This window comes from Boleophthalmus pectinirostris, unplaced genomic scaffold (assembly GCF_026225935.1).
Source record: "Boleophthalmus pectinirostris isolate CB_2022bp ecotype Guang Dong unplaced genomic scaffold, ASM2622593v1 HiC_scaffold_12, whole genome shotgun sequence".
In the NCBI taxonomy this organism is placed as follows: Eukaryota; Metazoa; Chordata; class Actinopteri; order Gobiiformes; family Gobiidae; genus Boleophthalmus; species Boleophthalmus pectinirostris.
In genome coordinates this window covers 7,520,773-7,534,512 of record NW_026571018.1, presented here as the reverse complement: position 1 = coordinate 7,534,512, position 13,740 = coordinate 7,520,773, and the positions used below count along the sequence as shown (strand labels likewise).

General features: G+C 38.3%; 1 protein-coding gene across 3 annotated transcripts in view; it reads left to right on the top strand.

The window, feature by feature from the left end:
• Positions 1-13,740, top strand: part of LOC110159483 (protein Aster-B-like) — a 91,057-nt gene that overhangs the window by 67,283 nt on the left and 10,034 nt on the right. For all 3 annotated transcript variants that reach the window (XM_055148515.1, XM_055148514.1, XM_055148516.1), the window contains 7 exons: positions 837-980; positions 3,031-3,149; positions 4,451-4,593; positions 5,557-5,660; positions 6,876-7,079; positions 8,720-8,807; positions 12,132-12,239. In XM_055148515.1, coding sequence (XP_055004490.1) covers positions 837-980; positions 3,031-3,149; positions 4,451-4,593; positions 5,557-5,660; positions 6,876-7,079; positions 8,720-8,807; positions 12,132-12,239 — 910 coding nt within the window. The remainder of the gene's footprint in view (positions 1-836; positions 981-3,030; positions 3,150-4,450; positions 4,594-5,556; positions 5,661-6,875; positions 7,080-8,719; positions 8,808-12,131; positions 12,240-13,740) is intronic.

Here is a 13,740-nt window from a genome sequence, read left to right as displayed (position 1 = left end):
TTGATATTGGTCTATGTCGATACCTGCTGCTGATATTCAAAACCAATATTTTTTGCACTGTGCCACTCTTTTTGTGTGCCTTTTTTGAACAGATTAAAATGGAAACAGAACAGCGTTATATGACTGTATGTTTACGCAAACATGTAACTAATTATTTTATATCCCATATAAAAACTAGCCTGATTCATCAGCTGGTTTCACTTGACTTCACAGCATTAGGATTCGTTCGTTCAACGGTAGGCAGGTACTTTTTTTATTTAACCAATCACTGCTATTTGGTCGTGACGTATGCAATGCGCCGCTAACGGAGCTAACTGGTATATTAATCTTTTCCCAAATCCCGTAGGAAGGAGGACAATAACGTCCTTCCTGTCTTTTCTAAAAAAAAAATCACCAAACATTTTCTTTGTTCTGTCTTTAAATCCTCAATCTCAGGAATCGTTGCTAACACAGAATATATGGCTCTTCGCAGATTGGCTGGTGTCCCAACTCGCACTTCCAGGGTTCTTGCAAACAGTTTAGTGTATTCCGAATCCTGATCTAGTCACTGGAGAGAAATGAAATTGAGTGGAGGCATTTGGTGGAGCCAGCCTGGCTAGATAAAAACAGCTATTTTTACAAGAGTTTTTTCATGATTTACTTTAACTTGAGATAAATTTGTGGCTCTCGCTGTGGATTTTGGAAGCTAAACATCATGTCTAAAAATCCCAAATCGGCCCTTTCCTAATCCCAGTAGATTGTTGCCCCACAGTCCCAAAAACAGATTAGGAGCTGTGTTTATTTGGGCTGGTCTAAACATTCATATCTCACCGTCACTGCTGTGTTCCTGTGTGCAGGGGAGGTGCAGCCGTTCCATGAGGACCTGAGCGGACGCCAGTACATGAACTGCGTGTACCGACTGGGAGTGGACAAGATGTACGACCTCCTCTTCTCCGAGTCCGACTTCATGAGGGACTTTCTGGAGCGCAGGAGGTTCTCAGGTGAATCTGTGCTCTGATCGTGACTTCCACTGGTCTGACACTTATCTTAGTCTAATAGTTTTACAAGCAAAGGTGCAAAGACTAGATAGAATTTACTTACAAAATAGAGATTCTAGTGAAGGTGTTCGGAGTATAAAAACACAGTGGAGCACTTCCCACATTACCACATGACATCATAAGGTGAACCAGAGTGAAGATCTCAGCCTAAAATACATGTTTGTGTGTTAAACATGTGAAAGAATCAACTCAGCTCCAGATACATTATGTTTGTGATAAAGAAATAACATTATAACAGATCAGAAAATAGTGTTACTTCAGAATAATATTACAGGTACTCGAGTAGAAGTACAAAGTGTAGTGGTCAATGAAAAGAATAAATATTTCAGGAAATAACTGCTTAAAGTCACAGTATGCAACATTATCTAAAAATAGCACTTTTTGTTGGTTTTATTATACTGAACAAATGTAGAAAAACTTGCGTCCTTTACGGAAAAGTTGTTCCTTTGCCTGTAATCTTCCAACAGTATGGCATGAACCCTACTTAAAAGAGTTTTTGATTCCATTTAGATCAGCATATAATTGACATCACACTGAACAACTATTTTTTTAATGTTCCTACTATAAAAAAAGAAACTGGCCCGCAGAGCATTTAACTTCAAAGCTCCAAATGAATGGAACAACTTACCCTCCTCAATCCAATCAATTACATCATTCTACCATTTTAAGGCGTCAGTCTTCAGATATTTACAAACATCCTGCTCCTGTTTTTGATAAAAAATACATTTTTGTTCTGTATACTTTCTGTTGTACATAAAGTTGTTTTTTTTCTTCACTAATTTACAAATATAAGTGTGGGGATGATAAAACCAGACAGATGTCTGTATATTTTAGGATTCTGGATTGTATAGTATGAACGTTGTCTGTGTGTTGTTTGTCTTTTGTTCTGTTTTGATTTGTTTTTTCTTTCTTTTCTGTAAATGCTAGGTTTGTTCATGTATTTAGGAACCCTTCACAAACAAGTTGCTACATCTCAAGGGGTTTCCCTTATACATAAATAAATAAATAAATTAAATAGATAAATGAATAAAGCATTCCTATTTCTATGAAAAAGGTTCTGAACTATGGTTTTAACTTTCTGTTTTCATGAAATTATCCAGATGATTTGACATCTCCAGGAAGTATTGTAAAAGCAACTGTCTGAACATCTGAACATCTGATGTATAATATGTTATATAAGTTATTGTGACCAGAAGGACAAAACCTTAAATAATGCACAAAATATGTTATTTTCAAACGATAAAGACAAAAATGAGAAAAACTCTCTACACAAATGTTTGAGTCATGTCATGTTGGAAAAATTATCATAAAAAATAGGGATGTAACAATATCCAAATCTCACGGTACAATATTTTCACGATATACATCTCCCTGTACAGTATTTATTTTACGTTTTTCTCTTAAAATGCCTCGACAAGACTTAATTCAAAGAACTAAGATTTAAAAATGCTTAGAACTGCTATGGTTTCATTTAGTTTGCACCAAAACGCAGCAAAGGATCATGGTCAATGTAGTTCCCTCTGTTATTTTAACTAATGCTGCACCAAAACAATAAATTTAAGCAAAGAAACTTGTGATTCGATATATTGTGACAGCACACGATATTATTGAGAGACTTTTGACGATACGATATTGTTACATCACTATAAAAAAATTAAGCTTTTGTCACTTGTAGACATACATTGACCAAAGTAAGTAAGAGCACTGTTACACTTCACTGCAGTCCAAAAACTACTTAGAGAACTACAGTTTCTTTAAAAGTTTACTTGGGTAAATATAACTGAGTACTAACCACCTCTGGACACAATAACATAAGAACAAAAATGTAATTAACACAACATGGTAGAACAAGGACAGACTCATGCAGTGCTAAACAAATTAACACAATGATTTATTTACTGCACAACAGACACTGTGTTTTAATTCAGTCAAGTCATTTAGTCTAGAACTGTTGTGGATTTGACTTCCTTATGTGAATGATTTTCTGTTCCAGATGTGGTGCACCGGCCGTGGAGGAAAGATCCAGATGGAAACCAGACCAGAGAGCTCATGTACAGCATCGTCCTCAACAACCCTCTGGTCCCGAAGGCTGCCACGGTCACTGAGACACAGGTGGGCACCGGCTTTGCCAGTCAGCAGATAAATCCTCTGGCTCTTTTGTGATTTTTTTTTTTAAAGAACTCATATTGTGCAAAATTTATGTTTGTCATCTACATCAAAAACAAACCCCTAGTTGTATTTTTCTTCATTCTTCATGCTTGTTCTGTTAATCAATAAATCCAAAGTTGTCTTCTCTAAGCACTCAAAAGGCTTTGTATGTGTGCTTAGCCAGTTTTGTTGTGTCACAAATCAAACTCCAAATTTCCGTATTTTTCGGACTAGAAGTTGCTCCGGAGTATAAGTTACACCAGCCAATAAATGTGTAATGAAGAAGAACAAAACATATAACATATATAAGTCACACTTTTTGGGGAAATGTATTTTCTAAAACCAGAGACCAGGAACCGACATTTCATCTTGAAAGTCAAGTTCTAGTAGCAACAACAGAAAGGAGAGCAGCAGGCTGAATAGGTGTTAATATGTTAACGTAACATATGAACAGTTATTCAGATAATTCTCACATAAACAACAGAACATAAGTTTACCAAACTCTGCATTTCACTTCAAATCAATAAATCCATTGAATTCTTCATCCTCTGTGTCACTTCTGTACAATCTCTGGAGGTAAACCGTAGATCCATGAGGTAAACCGAGCGCCGCTTCCTCTTCTGTGTAGCTGTTGTCAGACTCAGCATCAGTTCCAGTTAGAATTATACTGGCCTTTCTGAATCCCGACAGGATGGTTTCAGTCCAGGCTTTGTCGATCCATCCAGTGACTTCCAGGAAAGTTGTATGGTGCACCCTCCTGTTTACCGTGAAGCTTTGTTCTCCATCCCCACTTTCCTCCAGTCCCTCACAAAGTTTCTCGCTCACTTCAAACTTTCTTTCTGCTGCTCGATTACTGTTTTCAGCTGCATATTTCACTACTTGCAGCAAGGACAGCGGCTTTTTCTGCAGGAGACATGTGCAGTACAGTAGAAGTGACAGAGGTACAGGAGTAATAATAGGAGCAGTAGATGACACACAAGTCTAGTGCGCCCTCTCGCGGCTGTCAGTGTGTTTAATATATAAGTCGCACCGGAGTATAAGTCGCAGGAAACACCCAAACCATGAAAAAAAACTGCGACTTATGTGCACATGGCTCACATGGCTTAGTTGTCAAAACATCATTTTAGGTTAGAAAATGTGAAATTATTCCAAGGTGACCAAAAGCATGTTTACAATGTCATTTTAGTCAGAATGTAAAATATGTGTTCTTTAAATTTACTGTAAGTAAAGTGTGGACGTGACTGACTTCTCTTGTGTTTGTCCAGACTCTGTACAAAGGCAGTCAGGAGAACGAGTGCTACGTGATCGACACCGAGGTGAACGCTCACGACGTCCCGTATCACGATTACTTCTACACCGTGAACCGCTACGTCCTCACACGAGTGGCCAAGAACAAGTGTCGCCTCAGGTCTGTGCTAAAACGACTCGATGATGATGATGGGTCTTTGTTTGTCCTTTGATCTGAATACAAACAGTCTATAAACCTAGTGTAAACATTGTTGGTAAAGCAGTCAGACCCACTGATCCACTAGTTGGTGCTACAATTCCATGTTTGTCACCATAAAAACCGAGAGTATATTTTAATCCACATTAGAACATGTGATGTGTAGATTAGTCTGCACGTTAAATGTTCTTAAATATGCACTTACAGGGGCTTTAAACTATTTGGGTACCATGTTTTTGGTATTTTCATCTGTGTAATGTATATGTTAGGACATAACCTCAGAACATCTGTCCTGGTGTAGTTCATGTCCATTGCGTAGTTTTATATTTTAATGTATCTATGACGTAAGTAAAGTAATCTGCTTCTTTGGTAATGTTCAGTCTCACTGTGTCTCACTTAAAGCCCGATAGTCGATGATTTGGAGCAGGTGACAACTTTTTGTCATAGAAAATACATTTCTAGTTATTACCTGTGATTGAGCAAAGTCACATATTGATGGCAATTACAGGAATTATTCTAATCGATCGCCAAATTTGTGGTGTTGAGAAAAAAAACCTGAATATTATAGGTGCTATACTGTTAAAGGGGCCAATATACTGGTCCAATTTGTGGAGAGGTGGGCTCGCTTACAGTATGCATATATTTCAAGGTTTTGTTTTATTGCCAAAAAAAAAAAAAACTATAATGAAATAATAATCAACTTTAATGCAATACTGTGGTACATTCTAGAGAAGGCACTCTCCGTAGCATATCTCCATAGACACATACACATACATAGTGCATTTTTTATGTTAATAGTGGGAGCATGGAAACCAGTAAATCAACAGGACTGGAACATGTGATGTGCACGTTTCCTGCTGTACATTTCAGACCTGTTGAACCTCCTGTTGAACTGTACTGACCCGGTGCTCTTGTGTGGTTCCTCAGGGTGTCCACAGAGCTGCGCTACAGGAAACAGCCGTGGGGCCTGGTCAAGACCTTCATCGAGAGAAGCTTCAGGAGCGGCCTGGACGAGTACTTCAGACACTTGGGTCAGCTGACTTATTTTAAGAAATAAATAATGCTAAATCTCAAAAACACAGCTGTAGATGAGTCTGCACTTTTAAACTATTTGGGTACCATGTTCTTTCCATCTGTGTAATCTCCAGCAGATGGTGTTATTGCTGCATCTGCTGATACAGGGAATAATCAAGCAATTTATAACTTTTTTATTTGGGATCTTTCTAAGAAGACCTATTGTGTGTGTTTCTGCTAAATAGTTATAATCTATGACACCCATATATCATTATGTTATAATTTGGACTTTGGAATTTGGATTTTAAACCATAATATTGATGAAAAACTATGTAATAAAAACAAATAGAAACAAGGCCACTGACTTCCCCAGTAGAAAACTGTAGTGTCCTGTGGTCAGCATCTCCAAGGCTGCAGATTTTGCTAGATTTGTACCAAAATGACTAAACGAAGTTGCCAATTAAGAAAAAAAACTGGAGAACGATGTTGGTACAGAGCAGTGGGTGTTTGCTGGTGGCGGTGAAAACAAGAGTTGATTGGCAAAATGGCCCCTTGAAAATAATTGATCCAAGAATTTTAGAAAGTAAATTTTGCATAATAGTTTAGAAAGACTAAACCACATTTCAAGTGATTAAAAGAACATCAACAAACAATAAATTTGTGAATATTACTACAACTTCTCTACAGGTCTTACCATAGATTTGAAACTATGTATACTGACAAATATTATATGTTGCATTGACTGAAAAAAATCCATCTATCCCTGACATACAGAGTTTTAAAGGTGCATTGTGCAACTTTTCTCGTGGAGAATTTGTTGCCTGCTCGTGTTCATCGAGATGATTTTGCTTTGTCTGAAATGTTCCATGGTTTAAACCTTTTAATCTCTCTCAAGGGAGGCAACTATAGGCTACATTACAGGTCAGATCTGTGCAGAGGCAACACTATTCACAGAGAGAATTATTGTATTTTTGAGCAACAGAAACACCTGCAATGAATAAATATTAGATAGATGTGTTTAACCATGGAACCTGTCAAAGCAATAACAACTCCATGAAGACAAGCAGGTGACGGACCCTCCACCAGAAAAGTCACACAGCGCACCTTTAAGTGCAAAACATGGAATACCAAAAGTACAACATCACGCAGATTTTGTCCCCTTTAATCATTACATAACCGGTCGTTTGTTGTCCGAGAACAATGCCCTGACTCCTGCCCCCCGCTGTGCGCAGAGCTGGAGCTGAACAAACTGGAGCTGCTCCTGCTGGACGCCCACTCGCCCTCGTCCCCGGGCAAAGGCATGAGGAGCGGGCGCAGGCGGAGACGCACCTTCTCCCACCACCTGAGGCCCGCCGGCAGCGTGGACCGAGCCATGGGGGCAGTGACCACGCCAGAGGAGGAGGACGAAGATATGCACCTCATAAAGCACGTGGCAGGTACGAGAACCTCACCTAACATCACTGTAGTTTAAAGCTGCACTGTGTACTTTTTTCTGGTGGAGGGTACGTCACCTGCTTGTTTGCTCTGCCTGGAATGTTCCACAGTATGACATTAAACATCTCCACCTTACATTTATTCAACTACAGGTGGTTTTATAGCTTAAAACACCTAGAAAATCTGGCATTCTGACTTATCTGACCTGTAATTTGGTCCGATTACGTTTTCATGAAGATAGAAAAACAATAACATTTCCTTGGAGAACAATATTTGATGGACCCTCCACTGAAAAGTTACACAATGCACCTTTAAAGGTCCTGTGTTATGTTATTATTATTATTATGTTATTTTCTGATCTACTGTATGTTATAATGCTGTTTCCTCCACAAAAACAGACCTGGAGTTGTGTTTTGTTTCATTCACATGTTTGAGTAATCCTTTATTATTAGTCTGTCTACATCTCCAAAGCTCAAAATGCTCTGTTCCACCTTGTGATGTCATCAAGCTGTAGTTTTCAAGTTAACGGCTAAATTTGACCTTTTGTTTAGTAGAAATTGGCAATTTCAGGGCTGAATGATTCTACTGAAGGTGTGTGGAGTTTAAAATACTTTGGAGGACTTCCTGCAGAGGTGGGGACTTACAAATCATGACTTGATCTTGAGTCAGACTGGAGTCAATATTTTTCAGACTAAGACTTGGACTTGAGGACTGTGGCTTTAGAAGATGTGAGAAGCACTTTTAAATCTGAATTCTTTCTATTCTGATGGTAATGATTCACATTAAGATCTTGTCAAGACATTTAAAAAGGAAAAAAATGAATTTCTACAACTTTTACATACTCGATAAATACTCATATATAAATATACTATGAGTTTATAAGTACAGTTTATCTTAAAAGTCATATAAATTGCAAAAATCTCAGCGACTTGGACTTGACTTGGACTTATGAGCCAGTGACTCGAGATTTGAGTTGGCCTTGCCTGTATTTGACTCCACGATATGGTCAAGACATTTAAAAAGGAAAAATATGCATTTCTACAACTCTTATAAAATCTATAAATACTCATATATAAATATACCATGAGTTTATAAGTACAATTTATCTTAAAGGTCATTTAATAACAAAAATCTAAGCTATATTTTGTACTTTGGTTTAAAGACTTGAAATGACTTGAAGCTCAAAGCAGATGACTTGGACCTGACTTGGACTTATGGGCCACTGACTCGAGACTTGACTTGGACTTGCCTGTATTTGACTTGGGACTTGACTCGGACTTGAGGTCAAAGACTTGAGACTTACTTGAGACTTGCAAAACGATGACTTGGTCCCACCTCTGACTTCATGTATCACCCCATGACATCACAAGGTGGAACAGAGTGTTTTCTGTTTGAGAGAAGAACTCAGCCTAAATATGTAACTGTGTGTTAAACATGTGAATGAAACAAAACACAACTTCAGGTCTGTTTTTGACAAAGAAACAACATTATAACATCAGAAAATAGCGTTGTATAGGCCCTTTATTGACACTTTTCAGATTGTTGTGACCTCAGTGTTTTCAGGATTATGTTATATTGATACAAATCAGTAGTTGAAGTCAGAAGATGCAGGTTTTGTGTCTAATATGAGTTTGTTTTGCAGGTTCCACTCAGACCAGACACCTCTCGGACTCTACAGGAGGCCTGGCACTTTACAGCTTCTCCAAAATCTTACTTTTTATAAGCCTTGTGTAAGTGCTGGTTCAGTGCTAAAGGTTAACTCTCTTATCTGAAAGTTATAAAAGGTTAAAGGTTTTCACTTTTTGGTTGGGGGTCATTGCTCTGCCTAGAATGTCCCACAGTATGACATTAAACATCTCAACCTTACATTTATTAAATTACAGGTGGTTTTATTGCTCAAAATACCTTGAAAAACATTAATTCTGACTTTGAGCGGGTTGTCTCTCCACAGATCTGACCTGATAGAAAGGTTTCATACCATACTGTGAAACATTTTAGATAAAGCACCTCCGTGGAGAAAATTATTTGACGGACCCTCCCCCAGAAAAGTTACACAATGCACCTTTTAAAAATCCCAGATCATAAACAGTGTATGTTTATGTCAGACTGTAATTAGTCTTAGGAACAATGCAAAATCACCTGGACTTTTTGTGTAATTTTAGTTTCAGTTTAAAGCTGGGGTATCTGATTTTCACACCACAGAATGAGAAAGAATTTAAATCTGTCACATGGATTAAACACTAAACTAAACACTACATTATTTTTTGTTCTCTATGAAACTATGTATATGGTGTTTTATGGCAAACTAGGTAAATATGCAGCTTTTTGGTTTAAAATAAATAATAAATAAATAAAAATAGTGTAGACTGCCTGTAATGACAAAAAAATTCAAGTACTACATGACATCACACACACTGCTTGGCCAAAATGTAAGATATAAACACTTTAAATCTATCCGAAAATGCCTTAAAGATAGTGAAATGATCTGTCCATGCAGCAAGATAATTTTACTTGACAAGTTATCTTAAAATAAACGACCTCTAGACGAGAATTACGCAGTGTCTGGTAAGTGTTTATGGGCTGGAAATAAGTTTATGGATACTAAGTTTTTAGATAAACATTCTTGAGTATCAAGCAAATCTGTATCACTGAAGTTAAAAATAAGTTAAGTGTTGCAGGGGAAAACTGGTAAACGGACTGTAGCTTCTTTTAAACATTTATTGCGTAAATTTAAGATTTCTAACTAGTCATGGTAGAAATAAAAGTGACAATTTTTAAGATTATACAAACAATTCAGAACTAGTAAGTAGATAATAAATCTGAAAACAAGATGAATAACCCGATATAAGTTTTAAAATCTTGGTCAGACCAGAGAAATTTGCTGTGCCCAACTTTTGTGATTAGGCAAGGCAAGTTTATTTGTATAGCACAATTCGTACACAAAGTAATTCAAAGTGCTTTGCAGAATAAGAAATACAGTAAAGTCACAATAAAAACAAATCAAAACATAAATAATCATCATAAAATTAAGAGAGAGAGACATTAAATTAGAGAGAAGAGTGCGGCCTAAAAATCTTTCAGTCATATGCAGATAAACAGAACAAACGGCTAAACAACCAGGTTTTTCTGTTACAAACGCCTCGCTGCAGGAGTGGAGTTTGAAGTGTGGATACCTGTTCCATCAATCACACTGTTCCGTATACCACCAGACTCCACCCCTACTCACTGTCCCTTTTATGCTGCGTTTTATTATTTTCTGCAAACCCACTCGGATCTCGGATATGATCACATCCACACTTCAAGCGTTTTATTATGTTTCGTGCGTTCCGACTTGGAGAAAAATGTGGACGTCACCCGGAAAGCTGTTACTGTTGTCGTTTATCTTCTGTTAGCGACCCTAGGGATGTTTAGAACCCGTTTAAAACAAGTCTTTCTTCAATATTATTATCCCTCTCAGGCTCAAATTAATTTTTAGTATCAGGAAAAATCTGATATTTGGGGAAAATTATCATATAGTTAGTAATATACAATCCTGACTTTTTTATCCTTTATAAACAAAAAAAGTATTTTCCACTTCTGGCAGGCCATTCTTGCACAGTCTGCATCGTCCACATTTATCAGCATGGATGGGAAAAAAGGCTCTTGAGTAAAAAAAAGCTCATAAAATATGGATGTGGAGTAAGTAATTGGAATTTGGCTGTTGTAAATCTGCAACACCTGCCTGGAGAGCTTCATAATATCAATCACCGCAACACAGGCCACCACACCCATAGGCAGTGATACGGGCTCAGTAAAGTATTGCAATAATGAGTGATTGAAATTGTCATTTAAACCACCAAAGCGTCCAAACACAATGAAAACACTTCATACTTAAAAGTGACACTGCACTCAGCCATCTTGAATTCTGTCTCAGAGTCCTTGCTCGGTCTCCTGTTAGCTCTTCTGTGTTCCAAGTTCTTCCAAATTCCGAGTTCCGCCAGCCGAGAAAAAGGGGTGTGTCAGTGTGTGCCACTAGGCAACGTCTTCGGACTTCTAAGATGGATGGTTAATAAGACCCCGTCCACACTAGTACGTATTCCAGTTGTTTTCGTTGAGGATGCAGTGTTCGTCCACACTTATCCGATGGAAAATGGCTCCAGATCTAGTGCTGCCAGCTCCCACCCATTCACCTGAGTACAGATCTGATCCGGCACTGTGTGGACACCTGAAAACGCTGATACACTGATGTAGGTCTATGTGCCTCGAAGTAATTCACCACCAAAACGCTAAGAGGCTAGAATATATGTCCATTCATATATACGGTCTGTGTGTGTGACCTGCAGACGTATAATCTCTGAAAAGTTTCGCATGAACCATCTCCAACAAAACAGAAGCACAGAACAGACTCACCACCATCAGCACATCCTCTGTCACAGAAAGACACTCATCTTCCACTGAGTCGTGTCCTTTAGTCCGACAGAAGCTGAACCGCATCAGCGCACAAGGAAAGAGCTGTTTTTTGAGCTCTTAGTTTATGCAATTTACCCATGTGGTTTTAAGTTTAATTTCTGTAAAACGTAAACAAATATGTTCAAAGCTGTGTGGAGAGGGAAGGCTTGTGGACACAGAAACGGCTTGTGTGGACACAGATTGTTTCCGATACGGTGATACGGTGATAAGCGGATTCTTTTCAGTGTAAATGTAGTCTAAAACACACAGTTAGTCCTCCATGTACTTCCCAGTTTAGTAGCTCTGTTTGAAATTACTGTATTATTAGTTACAGTGCACAGTGGGCTCATGTTGTCAAAAACTTCTGCTTTTACCCTGTGCTCTTTGTGGGAAAACACAAAATTCAGGTACCCCAGCTTTAAGTATTATTTTAATTGTTTGCATTAGACTTTATATTATTTGTATGATTTCTTTCAGTCTAATTTTGCCTGTCTTTATTTTTTCTGCATCCAATAGGATCTGTATAAGGTACTTTGCTAAAACCTGGCTCCTGATTCTGTGTTGTTTAGTACCTGCTGTATTTCTACGGGCCTGTATTGAAGTAAATGTGTTTTCTTGTATTGCAGCTTAATTTTGCTGATATTTCTTCACTTGATGCTGTTCTATAAACTGTGGATGCTGGAATACACCACCTCAAGTCTGACAACGTCCCACGGGCTGAGGCCGCAGGAGAGGTAACCATGGCAACGCTTTACACAGTTAAAAGAAAACTGTACTTTTACTTGTTTACCTAAAGTGTTCCACAGTATGGCATTAAATATCTGCCCAACATGTATTCCACTACAGGTGTTTTATTGCTCAAAAATGCCTTGAAGAATTCTTGTGGGGACACATCTCCACAGATCTGACTTGTATCTTGGCCTGGTGATATCTGTGGCTCTTGAGTTCAATTGCTTAATGTCATATGGTGGAACATTCTAGGTCAAGAAAGCACATCTCCATGAAGACGAGCAAGTTGCAGACTCTCCATCAGAAACACAGTTCACTTTTTAGACGTTTGTATCCAAAGCCAGATTCATGTCAAGCACATTGTATTTTTCTCTATATAAAAAAAAGATACTGTATTTTTGGACTGTAAGTCTCTCTGGAGTATAAGTCCACCAGCCAAAAAATGCGGAATGAAGAAGAAAAAATATAAGCCGCACTTTTTGAACAGAATATAGAACAGAGAACAACAGGCTGTTAACGTCACATATGAACAGTTCTTAAGATAAACTATAGCATAAACAACACAACAGAACAGAACCAAACTCTCCATCTCACTCCAAATCACTAAATCCATTCAATTCTTCATCCTCTGTGTCACTTCTGAGCAACTCTGCGACCTCCAGAGGTAAATGGAGCGCTGCTTCCTCTGCAGCTACGCAGACAGCATCAGTTTCAGTTAGAATTATTCTGGCCTTTCTGAATCTTGACAGGATGGTTTTGGTTGTCACTGAAGTCCAGGCTTTGTCCATCCATCCAGTGACTTCTAGGAAATTTGCATGGTGCACCCTCCCGGTTACCGTGGAGCTGTGTTCTCCATCCCCACTTTCCTCCAGTCCCTCACAAGTTTCTCGCTCACTCCAAACTTTCTTTCTGCTGCTTGATTCCTGTTTTCGGCTGAATATTTCACTACTTGCAGCAGGACAGCAGCTCTTTGTGCAGGAGACATGCGCAGTAGAGTGAAGTGACAGTGGTACATGAGTAACAGGAGCAGCAGATGCTTAGAGCCTCTTGAGTTTGTCAGTACGAAAATTTTAATATTATAAGTCACACCGGAGTATAAGTCACAGGAAACACCCACACCATGAAAAAAGTGCGACTTATAGTGCGAAAAATATGGTAATCTTAGTTTTGTGTGCCTATTAAATATTCTTTTGTAAATACTCTGACTCTCCTAACTCCTTGGTAACCTGTGGAGGTCTATAAACACCTATGTAATGGAACATTAGGTGAGCTCAGAGTTAAACACAGACAGTACAGTATAGCTTTTTTCCACTGCAGTTCATGTGTAGACCTGATGTATGATGTTAAGACTCCTCCACTCTGCTTTATAAAGACTGACATACACCAAAGTAGAGCTGGGTATCAGTAACATACATAGCCCACCATACGATATGCTTTTCGATACAGTGCATTTTCAATCCACTATGATTTGATACAATATATTTCAAATCGATTCAGTACGGTTCA